Here is a 21697-nt window from a genome sequence, read left to right on the forward strand (position 1 = left end):
ACTGGGGTGGGTTTCCCGAAACATTCGTAGCGCCAAGTACTTCGTAACCTCTTATGAAACGTACGAGGTTAAGAAGTACTTAGCACTACGAACGTTTCGGGAAACCCACCCCAGTTCAGTCAGACAGCTTGGGAAACGAAATACCATTACAATTTCAAGCATTTTAAAGTAGGCGACGTTAGTCAAAATTCCAGCACTTTTCAAACGTGGAACACAAAGCAACATTAAAATTGGTCAGATAAATGTTCCTTCCCCTGTTTTTGAGGGGTGTTTCTTTACACTACCACATATCGTTACGGGAGGACACTGCACAGAATGACTTGTAAAACGTGCTCGCGCTCTCACAGGGTCGCGCGCAGCGTGCGGAGTCGAGCGCTACGGTCAGACGCAAAAGTAGAACTGAGCCAAGAAGAAAGCAAAAATATATATTTTACTAGGGAAAATATAAATAGTAACGCACAGTTATTTGGATAAGTAACTTTAATCTGATTACTGGACTAGAAATAGTAGCGCGTTATATTACTCGTTACCGAAAAAAGTGGTAAGATTAGAGTAACGCGTTACTAAGTAACGCGTTACTGACATCACTGTTAACAAGCACTGCATATAATTAATTGATACACAACAGTTTCAAATATAAAACAGAATGTCAGAGCGGGCCCCAGCGCTGCCCCGCCCATGACCACCAGAGGGCGCTAGCGGTCTTCTGTCAGGGCAGGTCCCTCCTCCACACATGCCATGACTACCAGAGGGCGTTCGCATTCCACAACTCGCAATCAGCGTACGTGACCCGCAGCCGGTTTTCTTCGCAGAGTTGTTTGGTCTTTCAGGCGGTCAGCCGGTATCGTGGGTTTCGTTCTCCGATTCATTCTCTTCAGTGTTTTTCTCTTCACTTTCTCCTGTATCTTCGAGTTTTATCTCCTGCGCCTTTTGGCCCATCTCAAGTTTTCCCCCCGCTGTATTCTTCCTGTCCGGTTTTTTGTTTTCATTCAGCTAGGGTTTTGTATTTCGCCATTATTGGTCAGGTAGTCGTTTTTTTCCCGGACGTTTTTTGTTTACTTACCTCTCTCTCTCTCTCTCTCGTTTTCGCGTTGAAGTTTATCCGCGTTCTTCAGTTGTTAAGATTTGTGTTTCGTTTTCCTTGTTTTTAGTACTTACCGCGCGTCGAGTTCTCTCCGCGTTTTTTCTCGGTTTTTCGTGTTTAACCCTTGGTGTATATTTGTTTATGGTTTGGCATTTGGGTCCCTTTGACTAAACATCAAGCAGTGTGTTCGCGTGCGCACCTCCTGCCTAACGTACTAGTTTTTAAATATCAATATACATTACCTTCACAAATTCATTATATACATTACCTTCACATAAATTCACAAATGACCATTTTTTTGTTCTTTATAAAAATGCAAAGGTTGAAAACTGTTGTGCATAATAATAATTTGGAACATGCATTTTGAACACATTTTGAGTGTTTTATTAATTAAGACTGGCCAAAAGCACTCTCAGCACACAAGTTAAGATTAGGTATGCGATGCTGTACTCCCCACGCTTCCCTTCCTCATCTGTATCTTTCTCCTCCCCCTTCAGCTTGTCCTGGCTGTGGGCGCCTCTCCCTTCCGCAACCTCGCTAGTGATGGGCAAATGAAGCCTCTTGAAGCAATGAAGCTTTCCAACCCTTTGCTTTGCAAAAAGGTTCATTACTCGAGGCTTCATTCATCACTCACTAGTGACATCTGCTGGTGAAACTGTAACAGCCTCGTCATTCAGTTGGATCATACTTTCAAAAATTTGTAAATGCAATATTGTCACAAAGTTTCCATCAAACTCATGTTTAGTAACAGGAGAATCAATTAAATCATACTTAATTGTCATGTTTTAATTATTAAAATGATTTGTAGCCAATCTAATCCTTGACCATTAGTGGTTGTGTTGGGTTTTCTTGTATGTCATGAACGTATTTGACAATGAAGATATGTTGTACTTTACTATATTGGGAATTGAGTGGTTGTTGAGGCAGACTGAATATTTTGAGTTAGAAACTGATTAAAAAAAAAACAAAATGTGTTTTAAATAATTGCTTCTTGGGGGTTCTAGATCTGGTTTGGTAGTCATGGCCTGGTGGTTAGGGAAGGGAAGTGGTTATGGAACTGGTCTTGTAACCGGAGGGTCGTGGGTTCGATTCCCAGACCTGAGGCCATGACTGAGGCGCCCCTTAACCCTCAATTGTTCACTTATATAAAAATGAGATAAAATGTAAGTCGCTCTGGATAAGGGCGTCTGCCAAAAGTAAAATGTTTTTAACATTACAAATAAGGTTTGCCTCTTCCAATGGTTTTTAGTCTGTTTTTGATGTGTGAATCTGATGTACATCCTGATCAACCAAAAAGAATTTAGAACGTTCCAGATTTTAAATTTAACCACCTTCTACAACACGAAGCAACAGGGTTCATAGCGCTTTTATTTTGAAAAACGATACGCAAAATGAAGCAATGACAACAGTTCACGTTTCAAATTCCTGTTAAATTCCTTTGGCATTCCAGTGCCCCAGACTGCTACCTTATCAAATGTCAGAGGTCATGGGGTGTGACTGTGACCATCCCAGGACTGAATCCTGACCCAGTACTGATTTCCCAGTTAACATTAGAGAGCGGTAGCCTCTTATCTTTACGGCATGGACCGCTAGCGTCTGGGGAGCATCGTTGGCTAGCAGTCGGGCCAGTCCCTGTGGTTGCTACAGTAATGGGATGGGTGGTGGGTGTCCATGTTTTATGTGTGTTTAAGTGTGCTGTACTGGTGCAGAGTTTTCAATAAACTTGTAATTCAGTATGTCTGTGTTTAAAAAACAATGTTTTAAGTCAATTCAGCACTGTTTTACTCAGCACTGTTTTAATCAGATCGGTATCGGCCGATGCGAAGCCTCAGATATCTGAATCGGTATCGGAAGTGAAAAACGTGAATCGGTGCATCCCTACACACACATGGTTAACCAGGCAACAGCCCCGACACAAACCAGTCCCGCCAATATGCTAATTATTAGAATATTAATGCTAATATTTTAATGAGCTTTCAGAAGTCAGTATTCTAACAGACACAGACGTGTGCCACACGTGCACAATCATTTACATTTATGGCATTTGGCAGACGCCCTTATCCAGAGCAACTTACTTTTTTTTTTTATCTCATTTTTATACAAGGGAGCCATTGAGGGTTAAGGGCCTTGCTCAGGGGCACCTCAGTCATGGCCTCAGGTCTGGGGATCAAACCCACTACCCTTCGGTCACAAGACCAGTTTCCTGACCACCAGGCCATGACTGCCCCTCAGGTTTAATCCTGAGGTCTGAGAGAAAGGTCAAAGGTCTCACGTTAATGACGGCATCCTTCTCAGCCAGCGAGGCTCGCAGCTTGGCCGTCTCTAAGGGTGTGTCCTCGGTTGCCGTGCTGACAGGTTTCCGGGCATCACTTAGCTGCCTGTGCAGGTCCTGCAGTTCAGCTGTGCATGCTGACAGAGCCTGGTTATGTCTCTCCACACACTCCTACACACACACACACCTTCAGCTGGTTCTCCCTCCTCAGTGCACTGTTAAGAGCTTGTGTTTTCAAAAAAAAAAACTGACTTTCGAAAATCTTCTTGCTCCCTCTCTCTGCCTCAAACACACACACACCCACACAAACAGAAACACACACGCTTATATTGATGGTCTCCTCAATGTGTAAAAGCAGGTTGTTCAGGCGCTCCACCTCTCTCTCCTTCTCCCACACGCTCAGCTGAAGCATGTGGACCTCATTCTCCTTCTCCTCCACAGCCACAAACTTCTCATCCAGCGCATTCTACACACACACACACACACACACACTGAGGTTATTGAGGCTGCTTCAACAGGATGGCAGCGGTGACTGATGGAGTGGCAGGAGGTACTGCACCTCCAGAGCCTTCTCCTTCTCCCTCAGCCTCTCTCTCAGCTTGGTCAGCGTGATGTCACTTCCTCCTGGTGCCTGGTCCTGCTCCAGGTCCCGCACCATGTTCATGTAGTCCTGAGAGAGAGAGAAAGAGAGAAGAGCGTGTGTGTGTAAAAGAGAGAGAGAGATTTAACTAATGATGTTAATTACAGCTCACTGATAATCTCCTAATTAAATATTCATCAGCTGTTAGGATTTTGTGTTATTTAGGTGGCCATATGTGTGTGTGTGTGTTTGTCTTTATTACATGTTGGGGGCTGCAACACATTAGCACACTCACTCAGTGGGAACCACAAAATTTCAGCCAAAATCACTTAAGCTGACTCAGGAGAGAAGTGGTTTTGCATAAATTGCAAAAATATGAGGTGTGAACACATTATGTAATAACTTAAAAAATAATAAAAATAAATAGCAATTGGTGTAATAAATTACAATTTTCAATAACTTGAAAAAATTATTACATTTAAGATGTACAGTCAGTTTGAACAGTTAGAAGTACTGAAGAGCTCCACAGTATTGTTCTAAGCAGTGTTAATTTCGTTGACGAATAATTTTCGTCATAGTTTTCGTCAACAAACCTTTTTTTCATGACGAAAAAATGAGACGATAACTAAATAAAAACTATACGAAGGGATAAAAACGATGACAAAATTAATGGACTTTTTTTTTTTATGGCCCACCTCCACCCCCCCATCTTTGGAGGACAACTTTGTTTTTATGTATAGATCAAATGACAATTATAACAATTCTGTATAATATAGTGATAACAATATGCAAAGTGATAATTATTGGGGTTAGGTGGACCAAGAAAAGAGGGGGGGAGAGAAAGAATTAATGGACATGTTCATCAACGAAATAAAAACTAGACGAAAATATTGGCCAGCGACGGCATTCAATCAGATCTGATTTATCTTTTGAGAAAGGTAGGGATAAGTTTATAAGAGATCCAACCGTAACTACTTTAGCGTAGTAGCGGGACAAACCGGATAACTGTCCAATCAGTACTAACGTCTTCACATCGCACAGAACCCTGGAAGACCATACCAGCCTGTGAACTGTGGTCACTCATGAAATTCAACTCGAAGTTAACTCGACAATGTCAGCAGGGAGAAAGATAAGAGGCGATATATGGACACATTTCTCTTTTGACTTTGAGAAAAAGAAGACAGTGTGTAAACCATGTGGGACGATGATGTCGGGAAAAATACGACAAATGAAATGACATCTGCAGGCTATGGCATTGTTGTTTTTACGGCACCCAGTTTTATATAGAATGTAATATGCATTGTTCATAACAAACTCCATATGTTTTCAGGGAGAGCGGGCCTACTGGTCATCAATGTTTTGTTATTGTTATGCTCAATAACTATAAGTTCAGGTCAATAAAGTTGTTTGGAAATTAGTTTTTTCATTTTCATGTTTCATTTTGTGCAAGTGTATATAATGACTATTACACCATTAATATTTTATATATTTTAGTCAACTAAATTAAAACATATTAATATTTTAGTCAACTAAATTCTTTTGATAATTAGTCGACTAAAACTAGACTAAGACTAAAAACAAATCCAATGACTAAATTATGACTAAAACTAAATGTCATTTTAGTCAAAAGACTAAGATTAAAACTAAATAAAAAATTGCTGTCAAAATTAATACTGGTTCTAAGGCCTCTCCAAAGTGCCACGCTTTTACGTAGGGCTAAGCCCCCCCTCTAGCTGTCACTCCGGGTTCCTGCTTGTGTCTGTGTGAGTGTAACCCTCACATTTCGGTTTTCAATCCACCGCAGAATCTTTACCCACACATTAAGAAGGACGATGGCACCAAAGGTCTTAAAATAACTGATCAAACCATTTGCCTCGGACTTTGCTTCACTTGTCAGACTGCAGGTGGCTAAGACATTCTAGTGCCTCAAGGGTGGAGGGCAAGTGAGCTGCCACAACTCGTACTGCAGCAATGCGGGCACTCCATCGAGTGTCAGAGAGACGATGAAGAGAACATCCCGTCTTTTCTTTCAAGGTTGCCCATCGCTCTGGGCTAGCACTGAAGAAATTATAAAGACGGTTTACAGAGCCCAAAAATGTTGCAACCTCTGGACATGACTCAGCCGCATGGACACCAACCAGATTGAGCGTGTGAGAAGAACAGGGGGAGAATGTGGCAAGTGGATTGACTTTTAAAATCTGAGCTTGTACTCCTTTCACCTTCCCAGACATGTTGGCTCCATTATCATATCCTTGTCCTCTACATTCTTGTAAAGGTGTGCCATTGGACTGCAACGCTTCTAGAATCAATTTGGGAATTTCCTGGCCTGTCTTTTTGTCAAAATCTTTGAATTCGATAAACCTCTCAACTATCTTTCAAACACCACAGTCTTCTTTGTCGTGATGTACATATCTTACCAATAGCATGTTCTGTTCTGTATGAGATATGTCTGGTGTTGAGTCACATATGACAGAGTAATATATTGCATCTTCTCTTTCTTTCAGGATAGTGTTGAGCACTCTTTTGCCACAGAGCTCAATAAACTCATTCTGCGTGTCTGGACTTAGGTAGTGAGTTAAACGTGACCCTTTCTTATTAGGGTTCACACACGTAGTGTGGGAAACCTATTGTTTTTTGTCTTACTTTTTCTAAGTGCTCATGTAAGAAGGGATCATAATGGGGCAACAACTCAAGAGTTCCAAGAAAACTGCCATTATGGACATCATCCAAATTTGAGGTTTTGCCTCTGAATGCAAGATTTCTTGAAGCCAAATGAAGAGTTACATCCAAAAGCCTCTCTAAGATCTTGGTATGTTTCTCTGTTTCTGTCTGGAACTGTTTTTGAAGGTGCCCATCTACTCCTGTGGCCACCACTAATGAGTGCTGAAGGCTTTTCCATTTTACATAGCACTGCTCATGGGGAGTGTGTGTCTCATGTTCTGGGAACTTTCTATACATTTTTTGCCACTTAATGTCTGATAACGTAAGTCCATCCTTGCTGTTCAGTGCACTTTTTGATTGCCTTGTCTGCTCATGTGAGGACAGAAGGCATGAGATGCAGAACAGAGCCTTTGTGCTGTCACTGTGGATCAACCAGTCCCTCCTAATCTTCTCACGCCCTCTGGCCGACTTAACATATTGAAGATGGTCAGGGAATGCTTTGCCGTCCTTGTCTTTGGGTGCCACTTTGGTCAGGTCTACACTTTCACTAGCCAGTCTGCAAACTAGAGTCTCTCTCTGCTGAGCAGTTAGCTTGTCTGGCTACAGTCCTGGATCCTCTGACATCAACTCCTCTGCATTTCCCTCACTTGGTCCTTCCTTTTCTCTCTGCCCAACCTCCTCACTACTCTCAAACACATCTACAAGCATAGGAGAGGAATAGCTCATTGTATTTCTATGTTCTCACCACTTACATCTCTCTCTCTCTCTCTCTCTCTCTCTCTCTCTCACTCTCTGGCAAAAATGTATGGCAAAAATCATAAGCATAATTTTGATTGATATTGAGATCAACATGATTATTCATTGGCTTTGGTAACGTCATGAATTCATTGAGCACTGATAGCTTTTAAGCACAGCAAAGCATTGCAATGCTAAGGCTTTTTACCAGACAAAAATAATACATTGCTAGTGTGCACTTGAGCCTACTACAGTGATATTGGTAGGCTATTTACATGTTGATATATACAGCAGAAATATTGCTAGGAGGATCATTTATTAAGTTTCACTTTCAGCTCTGCTGTGTTAGTAGACAATATGCTATAGCACACGCACTGAGCCAAAAGGCTAACCTACTTTAAACTTAAGGTAAACAACTCACATTTAGTCAGTAATTCTACCAGTCAGCAGCTCTCTCTCTCTCTCTCTCTCTCTCTCTCTAACCAACATACCAACATAAGGGGGGTCGGAGGGGGGAGCTCGCCCTTGAATACTTGAACAATGATCTCACCTTGTCTTTGTTCATCTCTAACCTCAGGCTCATCTTCAGAAGAGCCGTCAGGACTGGCCACGGCTGCTCCTGCTGCTGCACCAGCACCACTGTTTGTTCTGAAACTGGTTAATGTTGACAACTAACGTTAGCCGGCTCATAATTGTCTTTATACTTACAGCCGCATGCAACTTGCTAAGCTAACGACTTCACGTGAGCATACAAACAGCAGCAGCTGTCTGGAGTGGACTACGTTAACTTTAATTGGACTTTGTATAAGAAGCAAACTCGGTTCACCTTTGGGAAAGCTGTCAACAGTTGCCTCCCCTCATTCTGCATTCTTTCTTTTTCCTTCCTTTCTTTCCTCTTTTGATAACCTGATTTGTGCTTTTTGGGCAGCATGATGTCTAGCCCCCAGGTCATTCAATCTGGGCTCACTGACGTTACACTTGCCGGTAGCTGTTGGGCGGACTAAACCATTTTGCACAGCCAAGAGGTGGCCCCAGAATGTTCAATATGTTGAGACTAAAGTTCATTCCCTCAGTTGATGTTATCCATATATTTGAAATATTAATTAATAAATAATTAATTAGAGGGCCCAATTAAACACCAAAATAAAAACATCACAAAAAACTATTATCAGGATTTTCATGGGCCCCTCTCCCTACTTGGGCCCTGGGTGGTCAGGTCCACTTTTAGGCCACAGTTCTCGGTGTAACACCTGTTTAACTTAACAAGTCAGTAAGCGATTGGCTAAGGCAGCGTTATGGTAGCCAATCAGAGCCAGTGTTGTTACACGTGCGCCCAAACACCAGTGACGCACGACACAAACGGAGAAGAGGCAGAAAAGGCGAGTCAGGAGCAAGCTGAAGAAAACTTGGCATTTTCAATGTGGCGATATAAGGGTCATTCCAGGATTTTGGTACATTTCAGGGGTGGTCACTTCTGAAAATTTGATCTTCAATTTGATCATTTTAAATCATATATTTATTATCTACAGGTTATCAAAAAGTTTGATTCGTCAAGCTCAGATATGGAAGCAGTTTTTTCTTTATTAGATGTAAATTGGTATGCAGTAACAGGGTTGCAAATTTAGGCTAAGTTGTGGTCTACCCCAGGAACAGATGCTCACTGTAAAATTTAGCTATGTATAGGGAGTTTTTCCTCGCCACTGTCGCCTTTGGCTTGCTCATTAGGGTTCTGGACCCATAGTATTGTTAACCTTGTAAACCCTGTAAAGCTGCTTTGCGACAACTTGAGTTGTTAAAAGCGCTATACAAATAAACTTTGATTGATTGATATACAAGATCAAGGACAAATATAAGTATATAAAGTAAATTTTGACTGTACTCAATATTAGTCTTACAAAATGAGGAACAGAGTTGCATTCACTGAGTGACACACACAACTTGGACAAACATATTTGGAAAAAAACCTTGAAAATTGTTAGAGCACTTACCATTTTTCTTCCCATGTGGGCAGGAAATGTCCTTGTGATGCAAATTCCTTTGTGCCAGTACACAAATATTTTTAACCCTTTCTCTGCCAGATAAAATTCCTTATAGTGTAAAAACTGTGACATGCAATACAATGTAGACCAAAGAAGTTGTTTTCATAAGTAAAGGAGATGCATTTCAACAATATACAAGAGGAAGTAATTTATTTAGAGCTTATTTTAATTGTTAAATTTGGCAAAGGAGTTGGTCACCCAATGTGTGGGACAAGAGAAAACGGCCATTTTTTGAGGTGGTTCAAAGGTATTCGGTCTTTTGAATAATATCTAAGGCGCTTATTTTTCCACCAAATTTTACAGTTTGTCTTATAACAAGTACCTTGTTAAAAAAATTGTCATTTAGATATTTTGGATATGTACATTTGAAATTTAAGTGGTGGGACAGGAAATGTACCAAAATCCTGGAATGACCCATAAACCTTATTTAAGAAAATACTTGAAGCTCCTAAATGTCTACCAGACTGGGTATTGGATTTATTTAATTAAGAATAGAGGTTTTATTGTTAAGTTTACTTCTGTTGTGAACAAACCAGTTGTCTCAGGTTGAGAGAATTTAATTTAATTTGATAGATGTAAATGCACTTTACATAGTGTAACTGTTTTTTTTTTTTTTTTTTTTTACAAAGATTTCGGATTTTAAAGGATTTTATCCTGCACTGGTCTTTTGATGTGCAATAAATATCAAAAGTTAGCTAGGGTTTAGCAGCGAATGTAAATTGTTACCGGGGGTGTAAAATAGACACAGATTAAGTATTATATCCAGTACTGGTTATATCTCGATCGATCGCCAGTGGTTGGCGCCAGAGCGAACTAGTAACTCATTGAAACATAGATGTGGATCAGAGGTAAATAAACTAGATTTTTTTTTTTCAGCATGAGAAATTGAATGTGTGGCGTGTGAAGACAGTCAAATGCGTGTGTCTCACGCTCAATGCGTGAGAGTTGGCAACCCTGAAGTAGTGAGTAACTATAACTAATTACTTTTTTAAAGTAACATTCCCAACACTGTTTAAATAAATGTAAAAAATGTGCCATATTTTTGTCAATTGTGATTTGTCACCACAATCGAAATTTGTCCTCCGCTTTTTACCCATCTGTGCAGTTAGAACACACACACACAAACACACACTAGTGATTACTAGGGGGCTGTGGATCACACGTGCCCAGAGTGGTGGGCAGCCCTAGCCCGGTGCCCGGGGAGCAGTTGGGGTTAGGTGCCTTGCTCAAGGGCACCTCAGTCATGGCCTCAGGCCTGGGAATCAAACCCACAAGACGAGTTCCCTAAAACCAGGTCATGTCTGCCCGGTGTCAAGAGATACATTGTTACTGTTAAAAATGCACTTCCAAGATAGTGAGTATTGGGAAAAACTAATTTTGCTGCTGAATGTAACTACTAGTTCTAACTTGCAATCTAACGTAGTTACTTTTAAAATCAATTAATCAGTATCATAACTAAGTTACTTTTTAAAGGAGAAATCAGTAATCGGATTTCTTTTTCAAGGTAACTAAGCCATCACTGGTGGCCAGGTAACAGAATACTGGACGAATAAAAAAACTACAAACGACAGAAAATATTTGTTTGAGTGATAATAAATGTTCAGTGTTCCTATTTAAAATAAATAAATGGAAGAATTATATTTAAATAAAAAGTAAAGCGAAGGTTTTCACAATCCGTACATGATCACAACCCCAGTCAGACACCAAGAGAACATACATTCAGAACTGAATGCTAACACTCTATTCATTACAATCATGTTCCCCGGTGGGAAAAATGACAGAAGTGCATAAATACTGTCAGCAGCCTTAAAAAGAACAAATACTGAATGTAAGAGACAAAAATAGTGAAACAACTAAGAGTGAGAATGAATCAGTAGTGAAAATGTGAAAGAAAAAAGTGAGTAGCCATATGAACAAACAAACAAATAAACAAACAAACAGTCCTGTTCCATGATAAAAAGCTTTAAAATTATTTTTTAAATCCCACAAAAACCAGTACAGGGCCTTTACTTCAGCAGGTGACCATGTTAACATCCACCACGCGCACACACACACACACACACACACACACACACACACACACACACACACACACACACACACACACACACAATCCCTTTCCATGTGCATCCATAATCAGAGTTTGTTCATCATTTTGCACATAGCACTGCTAATGGTGCATTGCTAAAGTGGTGGAATAAAGAGCAGCATGTAGAGAGCTATGAGAAACCTAACACACACGCACACAAACCCAACACACACACACTCATACACACACACAAACTCAACGCACACAAACCCAACACACACACACACACACAAACCCAACACACACACAAACTCAACGCACACAAACCCAACACACTCACGCACTCAAACCCAACACAGACACACACGCACACAAACCCAACACATACACACTCATACACACACACAAACTCAACGCACACAAACCCAACACACACACAAACTCAACGCACACAAACCCAACACACACACGCACTAAAAACCAACACAGACACACACGCACACAAACCCAACACACACGCACACAAACCTAACACACGCACTCAAACCCAACACAGACACACACGCACACAAACCCAACAGACACACACACAAAAACCCAACACAGACAGACAGACACACAAACCCAATACACACACACACTCAAACCCAACACGTACACACAAACCCAACACACACACACACAAACCCAACACATACACTTCCTTGACCATAGCACAGTGTTTGTGTGCATGTATGTCAGTCATGGCCTGGCGGTTACAGAACTGGTCTTGTGACTGGAGGGTCGGGGGTTTGATTCCCAGACCTTAGGCCATGACTGAGGTGCCCCTGAGCAAGGCCCTTAACCATCTATTGCTCACTTGTATAAAAAATGAGATAAAAATGTAAATCGCTCTGGATAAGGGCATTTGCCAAATGCTGTAAATGTAAATGTATGTGTAGGGAATTTCAGTAGTGAAGTGTCACCTTTAGTACCAGTGTTAGTAATACTACAGTAGATCCAAACCCACCACTTTCAACATACTCAAAAAGTGCCACATGCAGGGATTCCTGCCATTTAACAGAATCAACTCAAACAGATTCGTCATAGGCAATCAAAACCAGGGCCTATCCCCCTCAATAGCCAATGCCAGGTGTGTCACATCCACAGACATGTGCTGGTGTTCACAAGATTGGCGAGGGCGGAGCTTGAGGTCTGAAATGCGAAGTGAGGCAGCCTGGTGATATCGTGGTTCCTCAGCCTGATTTCTCTCTAGTGCAGGCTCCGCCCATTTCAGGGTGGAGGAGGCCGGGCGGGGGTTTCTCGCATCAGCAGGCATGCAGAACGAGCACATCCACCCCATCACCTGGCTCAAGCAGCTGGTGAGCCAATGAGGACATAGCCAGACCTTCTCGGTAGCCAACGAGAGAGCAGGAGGAGGGGCAAATACAATAAGCCAGGAGGCCGAGTCTTTAGCCAGCGAGGAAGCATTGGTCAGAAGCCAATCGGAAACCAGCAAGCGGCACGCATCACTTCCTCTTGGAGGAGCCGATCCGCCGCACCTGCCACATCCACCGTCCACGCTGGCGGGGATGACTGTGAACTGCTTGCGGTCGGAGCTGTACTTGAAGAGCTTCTCGATCATCTTGCGGGTGACGGCGCGAGGGCCCGTGCCGGACAGCTTCAGGATCTCCTGGGTGTCGGCGGCGTAGGTGTACAGCGCCCGGAACTGGCAGCCACCAACACGGAACAGGATCATCAGGTGGTTGCACTCGCAACTAGGGCTGCACGATTAATCGTATTTTTATCGCTATCGCGATGTGAAGTTTCACGATAAACACATCGAAAGAGCCACGATAACTCCTTGAATAACAGCAAACTCAAATTGCGTTATCCTCGTCCAGCAATAGAGGGAGCTATTCGCGCTGCAGACTATGATCACGTGACGTAAGTAGGCAAGAGGCAGAGTGAGGCAGAGTTGCCAGGTTCGCGGTTTTCACGCCAAATTGGGCTTGTTTGAAAATCCAGCCGCGGGTAAAAATTCTGGGGCCGCAGGGTGCGGTTTTTTGGGCTACTTTTGAGTTGGGCTACTGCGAAAGTTACAAGTCAACACTAAGAATCGATCGCGATATAATACTTAATTTGTCTCCATTTCACACTCGCAACCCCCACCCCGCCGACAACTTACACTCGCAGATTTTGTGCGGAAAACTTTTGTAGGACCTGGCAACCCTGGAGTGAGGTGAACACGCTCATCAGACACGCGATTTGGTTTAAGCCTGGTTTACACTTGATGCGGCGCGAGGGTCCGGGAGGCGAAAATAACGTAATCGCGGTGGCTTCGCCCGTGTGCAATTGCCTCGCGCGCTGTCGATTCACGAGGTCGTGCACCTCTCGAATTTTGTAAGTTCGCGCGCGCCGCGTCTCGGCGCAATGAGAACAGTCATGTTTGCAGGGTTCATACACCTATACAAGGTGGAATTCAAGCACTTGTATGTCACTTTCAAGGTCCATTTCAATCATTCCCAGCACGTTATTGAATAAAATATTTATACATATACTCTAAATGATTCGAAATAATTCGCTTTTTTATCACATTATTTAATGTTATTATTTATTTAAAGTTCTCGCGCGCCGCGTTTCGGCGCAATGAGAACAGTCATGTTTGCAGGGTTCATACACCTATACAAGGTGGAATTCAAGCACTTGTATGTCACTTTCAAGGTCCATTTCAATCATTCCCAGCACGTTATTGAATAAAATATTTATACATATACTCTAAATGATTCGAAATAATTCGCTTTTTTATCACATTATTTAATGGATATTTATTTTCAAAACGCCCAATCTTAACGTCTTCACGTTCTCTCATGTTTCGTCCTGGAATTACAAGAGGCTCGTATATGTTAACGTAATACAAGAGAATTGTTCAGTCAGACAGATATTTGTTGTGAAACGAAGTAGTTACAATTTCAAGCCTTTTCAAATACTTTAGCCTAAATTCCAGCACTTTTCAAACCTGAAACACAAAGCAACATTAAAATTGGTCAGGTAAAAGTTCATTCCCCTGTATTTGAGGGGTGTTTTTTTTATACTACTAGGCCTACATATCGTTTCGGACAACACTGCAAAGAATGTGACACGGCAAGATTAAACGCTTCCGCCGTTCGCGGAGGTTAACGAGGTGTGCGGAGTCGCTCACTCGTGAAAGTTTAAACCTAGATTGAATCTATTGTTGAATAAACCTGCAAAATATTTGGAATTATTCTGGATTCATTACACAGTAAAAAACAAAACAAATTAACGTGCTGCTGTTCAGAGAGACACTACATTTCTGTATTTTAATCTTAATTTATCGTGGTTCACATCGATATCGGGATATCCAACAATGTTATCGCACATCGCAATTCTAGTCCATATCGTGCACCCCTACTCGCAACGCTCGATCTCCTGCGGAGAAACGCACGTCAAACACAAACCACCGCCGCCGCGGTCAGACCTCCCAGATCGGAGGATGTCTTATGCTCTCCTGAAAACATGAACACTTTGAGTGACGCTCGTGACCCCTGCCCTGACCGGGGTCGTTTCGGCGGTAACAGGCCTCAGCTCTAGGATGCCGTTCTTCTGGGCTTCGTTGACCTTGCCAGCCAGACAGCAGTGGCTTTCTGGATGATTCACACTGGGCTCCTTGCACAATTTCGGGGCTGAGATTCACACACACACACACAGTCACAAGCATGTGTTTGTGTTCGTATCATTTCATATTTGACCACATGGAAACACCGGACAGATCTGACAGCTGGTTGCCTACACAGAAGTGGGGTTTTTAACCAAAGCATGCCAGCACACATCATGTATCCACTCCATACATATTGAAACATTCCAAGACTGACCTGACATCAGTGAATGAGGGATTCAGGCCATGTGAGTGATCGGTCACTGTTTATTCAGCTTGGTACACTTATACTGGGCACATGCGCTTATCCAGAGACTGAGATATTAGCAGTGTGTGTGTGTGTGTGTGTATGTGTGTGTGTGTGGCCAGATCTAAATTACTTATGTAGGAGAACAAATACAGAATTAAAATGGACGACACTAGAGCAGGAATATGTGGAAGTTTCAGAAATAATAGTGAAAGATACATCAGTGATTGTTGAGGCTTGTGTTAAAGTTAATGAAACATCCCACCAGCTGCAAAGTAAAACATCAAGAAAAATACTGCTGGAGGATTAACGTGTAGAGCAACAATACTGGTCCAGTCTGAAGCTTCAGGGGAAGCTGGCTAACCTGGCATCTGCTGATCATTCAGTATCACACTCAATATTCAGAAATGCTGAAATCAGTGAGGAGGTTTTGATATTTTGATACCAACTAAATATAACCTCTCACTCTGGTATCCATCAGTCCATTCACCCTTCTGTTTGCTTCATGGCTCCACCCAGCAGTTGGAGTCTGTGGCCCACATTCTGAATGGCTGTAGTTCTCTTAAAGGTCTGGGTCCGTATTTATCAAACTTCTTAGAGTGGAATTTTGGACTTAAGTGCTGAAAAATTCTTAGATTTGCTCCTACTCACAGAGTTAAGTGTAAGTGCCTGTTATCAAAACTATATAAGTATAAGAATCACTCTTACTCTCCCGAAAAGTTAAGACTGCTCCAGAGGACTCATAAGTCGTTAAGAGTTGCCACAAGGGGGCTGAGATGGCACTGAGAAGACAGAGACGCATGCGAACCTTCATTTTAGGTACACGTTTCAATTTTATAGATATATAAATATGCACATAAATATGCACAATGCACAAATATGCACAATAATTAGGCATTAAGATAAGCATGGGTTTAAATTTTTTTCTTCCTTTCATTTTCTTCATGCAAGAGTGTAATTAATATTCATGCTGCGATTTTAGTACTTAAATTTTAAGCTTTGACTTCTGCCTTGTGTGACATAAATTATTGATTATTGACTAATCATCATTGATTAGATCATGTTTAGTTATTATAAGAGATCATTATGAACTTTATGATTTAGTATTTGTCCATTCTGACTAAGCAGAAGGACTACAATAATGAAGTAGTGTGATTCAGTGTAACCATGTTTAGTTCATATTATGCATGTGTGCTATACGTGACCCAGGTCAGGGAGAGTGCTGAGGGTAAGAACACTGTTAACTGGTAGTCACTAGACTACTAGTCTTGGGTCATTTAGCTTTCTCTGTGTTCAACTGATACATCAGTTGCTTCCGCTAACTCTAGGGAAGTCCATATTAGGAGATACACACATGTGAGACAAAGTAGCCTGCTTGACGCTTATGTTTTGGAACATGCTGTGCTAAAGATAACCTGCTGTTAGAACTGCTGAATTGTGTTTAAGATTGTATATAAGCGGGGGACTGCCCCCCTGCCTTCAGAGTTGTCATGCTTGAATGAGACTCTCATGTCTGTGTCTGTCTTGTGTCTGTCTTTGTCCTATTTATATATATTTATAGTTTTGTAATAAATTAATCATTTAACCACGTCTGAGTCCTCATCCATTTCCAGAAAATTTCCACGACAATAGTATAACTGCTATACGAACAGGCTCCTCTATACCATCAAAACCGTTCATTTTAGCGGACTTTGAGAGTGAAAAACGAGATATATTTTAACAAAGTAGGCTCCAAGAAATGCCGGGCGGCTCAACAGGTCGCGTCTATAATGTTTCCATATGTGGTGGTGTGCTGTGATTGGATGAGTGGAGATGTGGCGTTCTGCGGGAAATCAGGATTGGCGTTTGTTGCATTTTGGAAGGAAAGAGAGAAAGCAGGGCAGTATTACACGGCGGATGTGGCGTTTTGATAAGAATTGAATATTGGCTTTTCAAGAGTGTTCACATACCATTCTGATTCTGGCTCTAACTCATTTAAAAGAAAAACGGCGTTTATCGCGTTTTGGAACCAAACTCTTCATATATATATATATATATATATATATATATAGATTAACATACAGTATATACACACACACACACACACATTATATATATATATATATATATGTATGTATGTGTGTGTGTGTGTGTGTGTGTGTGTGTGTGTGTGTGTGTGTGTGTGTGTATACTGTATGTTAATCTATACATGGCACGTAGTGTATATGACAGCTTTAATTGTCATATAGAAAATATTACCTCCAGCAATAGTATGATTACAAAGCCATAGTGGCATACCAAAATAACTAACAAACTTAACAACTTGACCCTGACAAAATACAGGGGAAAAACAACTGAAACAGTGCATGAAAACCTACTGAAACCTACATTGTTCACTCAGTGAGTAACCTCTGCAGCTTTTATTTTTTTCTCTCTCAGCTTTTCAGCACCACCTTTACGTTTCGTAGTTTATTTAGACCAGGAGTGGCCAACCCGTCAGAGACCAAGAGCTACTTTTTTTACTGTGTTACAGCAAAGAGCCACATCATACACATGGACATGCTTGAACATCACCCATCCCTCCCCCCCCCCCCCTCTCTCTCTCTCACACACACACACACACACACACACACACCTCTGCTCAGATTTATTGTAAATGTCACACACAAACAATGTGGGGGCAGTCATGGTCTGGTGGTTAGGGAACTGGTCTGGCTTTGATTCCCAGGCCTGATGCCATGACTGACGTGCCCTTGAGCAAGGCACATAACCCCAACTGCTCCCCGGGTGCTGGGCTAGGGCTGCCTACTCTGTTAAAAACGTCCTCTGTTCATCTTCATATTTTTGTTTAGATGTGCATTTTCCCTGCCATTTTGAGAACACACACACAAATTGTTTATTGAAATTATCTTGTTCTGACTAGGAAGCGGTGTTTTCATCTCACGCACAATACCGGAGTGAACTCAAGCTAAGCGAACAGCACATTAAAAACAAACACAAACTTCGATATAAACATAAGGCGTGATATGTTTCAGGACTTTGGCACGGTTGGAGGAGGTGGGCGCACACTACGCAACTGTTGTTTTCTAGGTGAAAAGTGGATCAACTCCGATATCAACACTCGTTACATCGCCACTGACCTGCGCTCACCTTTAGGAAGAAGAGAACAGACAGCGGCAGTAGTTTTGAAGCTCCCTCAGTCATCTGCGGTGCCTTTGCTGCACCTCGTATGTGGTTTATTCCAAAACGTGTGACAGAAGAACCGCGTCTCACCAACGAGACTCAAAGCACAATCACAATAGCACAGACACTTCATGCCGCTAGTCTCCCGTTTTCCACTACGCCGGTTTTAAAAGTATTAGCGGCTCGCTAGGCTTGTAAACAAACGGCGCACCACGAAGGTGTAGCAGTGTGTCGCCCTCAGAGCTGATGAACTAACCGGGCCACGGCACAGATCGTTAGTGCAGGTGAGAGCGCGGACCGGCTGGGGAGACCCATGAAACCAGGCAAAGAGCCGCAGGTTGGCCACTCCTGGTCTAGACCCTGGCTTAGACTGCTCCATCTTTACGGCAATGCGGACCTATTTTTTCCACGTTTCAGTAGTGTCAACCGTGTCGCGGAGGGATTACATGATGAGTTAGACCAGGGCTACTCAGATCAGGTCCTTTAATGAATTTGTAACGCGGCCCATCGCCCCATAAATAATAACAACAAATTACGTTCGCTTCAATTTTACATCCACTATGACAGTATTAGTACAGGTCTGAAAATTGTCTGGCCCACAGGTCAGAGCTCTCTGCCAAATCTGGCCCGCAGAAAAATAAAGTTGAATAACCCTGAGTTAGACCCTCAGCAGTGTCAGTGTGCAACTGGCGTCTCACTTGACTCGTGGGATACAAACAGGGAGATATAATTAATATGGCATTAGTATGGACAAGGCTTTTCCAGTTCGTGAATACTTGTATTAATAAGTGACACAGTTGCTGTATGTTTTCGTAGTCCAGCACCCAGTCCAGCCCAGTCCGCGGCCCGGTCCAACTCGTTCATGTGTTTACAGGCTCAGTCGGCGGCCGCGCTGAGCAGGTTAGTGTGACTGGAGCGGGGGAGGTAATAACAACGTTAAACAGCAGCGTGACTACGGGCCGGGGACGCAGTGCGCGGCAATGGCTCCTCCACGGGCCGAGTTAAACCATAGGCGTCCGGCGGCCCACCAACCCATCGGCCCACCGGGGAAATCCTCGGTAGTAATGTATGCCAGTCAGCCCCTGGTGCCCAGCGTTAGGGATAGGTCATACCATACAGTATATTACAATATATCAGCATACAGTATATGACTCTAAACCACAATCCTTTGTTACGTATGAGGAGTGAATAGATTAGTTCTATTACGCAATTCATTCGATTTTGGTGAGCGAGTATTTGAGGCGCAACGTGACCCAACTCTTGTGTGTGGTTTCAAGACGAAAGGAGTGAAACAGGTAGGTCACCCGGTCCTGAGTCGCTTGGACGTGTGAGATGTAGTCCAGGTCTGTAGTTTGGGGAGGACAAACGCGGCGTGTAGCGCTTAGACTCGAGCGCCGCGTAACCGCGACGTGAGCGGGCCGTGTTTGTGTTTTGTACGACAGTGGCAGTAGTCTGCGTTACCCTGCTGTTCCTAACCCTGATCTTTGAAGGATGTGAGGACAGGTGGTAATGGAGGGTGTGTGTGTGAATTGTACCTTTGAAGGATGTGAGGACATGTGTCTAATGGAGGGTGTGTGTGTGTGAATCGTACCTTTGAAGGATGTGAGGACATGTGGCTAATGGAGGGTGTGTGTGTGTGAATTGTACCTTTGAAGGCGTAGAGCAGGGCTCGGCAACCTATGGCACGCGTGCCACCGTTGGCACGCCGAGGGATAATCACTGGCACGCGACACGCTGGACCAACATCAGCAAATATATATATATATATATATATATATATATATATATATATATATATATATATATATATATATATATATATATATAATAATATAAATTATTATATTAATGGATTATACTTCCGTGAGTGACCGTAGCGCGCGACTCCGCACACCTCGCGCCAACCTGCGCGAGCGGCGGAGGCGTTTATACTTGGCGATCGATCGCGATATAATACTTAATTTGTGTCCATTTACACCCCCCCCCCCGGTCAAAGACTCTTAAACTCGCCACCCCCTCCAAATTTATTTGTTGATAGTGGCACACTCATTGACTAGACATGTTAAAGTTGGCACTCCATGTCTCAAAGGTTGCCGACCCCTGGCGTAGAGCATACACACACACACACACACACACACACACAAACAGGTGCATATAAATCCCAGTACCTGTATTGGGGCCTACATTACCCAAGTTCCCCACCCAGACGTACGTGTTTGACTAGTCATAATGCAGCTCTGTGTTTCCCCATGTCCTTGGGGAATCTCCATGTGCAAAGTTGCTTGTGTTTGTTTCAAGGGAAGCAGCATTTATGCCATTGCTTGAGGTGAGGTTTAAAAAGGGTCTCCATTTTATAGTGTGTGGAGGATTTCTGGGTAATTATACAGTGTTTCTAAAGGCTGCACTGTCCTCATATGTGTGGAGTATTGGGGGTGTTGCATGTGTTGAAGCCCCCACCATGTAATAAAGACAAACACACACACATATGGCCATCTAAATAACACAAAATCCTAACAGCTGATGAATATTTAATTAGGAGATTATCAGTGAGCTGTAATTAACATCAATAGTTAAATCTCTCTCCCTCTTTTACACACACACTCTACTTTCTTTCTCTCTCTCTCAGGACTATATGAACATGGTGCGGGACCTGGAGCAGGGCTGGGCGCCAGGAGAAAGTAACATAACGCTGACCAAGCGGAGAGAGAGGCTGAGGGCTGTGTGTGTGTTTGTTTGTTTGTGTGTATGTGTGTGTTTGTGTGGGTGTTTCTGTGTGTGTTTGAGGCACAGAGAGGGAGCAAACAGATTTCTGAAAGTCAGTCACACTACATCAGTAAGTCTTCTTTTAAGTATATGTGTGTGTGTGTGTATGTCTGTGTGTATATGTATGCGTGTGTGTGTATGCGGGTTTGTGTGTGTGTATGTGAGTTGGTGTGTATGCGAGTGTGTGTGTATATGTATGTATATTTGTGTGTGTGTGTATATATATATATATGGGGACAGAGATACAGAGCTTAATGTGTGTGTGTGTGTGTGTGTAGGAATGTGTGGAGAGACATAATCAGGCTGAACTGCAGGACCTGCGCATGCAGCTAAGTAACACACCCTTAGAGACGGCCCAGCTGCGAGCCTCGCTGGCTGAGAAGGACGTGGTCATTACCGTGAGACCTTTGACCTTTCTCTCAGACTTCAGGATTAAACCTGAGGGTGTTGTGTGTGGCCCTGGTTCAGAA

The 21697-nt window shown here is 42.6% G+C and overlaps 2 protein-coding genes across 3 annotated transcripts in view; one reads left to right on the top strand and one right to left on the bottom strand.

The window, feature by feature from the left end:
* Window positions 1–3203: 3203 nt before the first annotated feature.
* LOC143500303 (uncharacterized) lies at window positions 3204–18673 on the bottom strand. Of its 2 annotated transcripts, XM_076994391.1 has the most exons (5): window positions 8159–8368; window positions 7883–7986; window positions 3916–4026; window positions 3733–3822; window positions 3204–3527 (listed from the first exon to the last, which is right to left on the bottom strand). In XM_076994391.1, the coding sequence occupies exons 2-5, from the start codon at window positions 7913–7915 to the stop codon at window positions 3261–3263; spliced, it is 501 nt and encodes a 166-aa protein (XP_076850506.1). In that variant the 5' UTR covers window positions 7916–7986; window positions 8159–8368; the 3' UTR covers window positions 3204–3260. The 2 variants fall into 2 exon arrangements, with proteins under 2 accessions (XP_076850506.1, XP_076850505.1); XM_076994390.1 differs by lacking the exons at window positions 7883–7986; window positions 8159–8368 and adding an exon at window positions 18432–18673.
* Window positions 18674–18692: 19 nt separating this feature from the next.
* Window positions 18693–21697, top strand: part of LOC143500300 (uncharacterized) — a 14773-nt gene continuing 11768 nt past the window's right edge. Inside the window, exons 1-3 of the mRNA XM_076994377.1 lie at window positions 18693–18748; window positions 21091–21297; window positions 21506–21697. The exon at window positions 21506–21697 is cut by the window's right edge and continues 242 nt beyond it. Of these exons, the coding sequence (XP_076850492.1) occupies window positions 21097–21297; window positions 21506–21697 (393 nt within the window). The 5' untranslated portion in view covers window positions 18693–18748; window positions 21091–21096. The remainder of the gene's footprint in view (window positions 18749–21090; window positions 21298–21505) is intronic.

This window comes from Brachyhypopomus gauderio, unplaced genomic scaffold (assembly GCF_052324685.1).
Source record: "Brachyhypopomus gauderio isolate BG-103 unplaced genomic scaffold, BGAUD_0.2 sc140, whole genome shotgun sequence".
NCBI classification, from domain to species: Eukaryota; Metazoa; Chordata; class Actinopteri; order Gymnotiformes; family Hypopomidae; genus Brachyhypopomus; species Brachyhypopomus gauderio.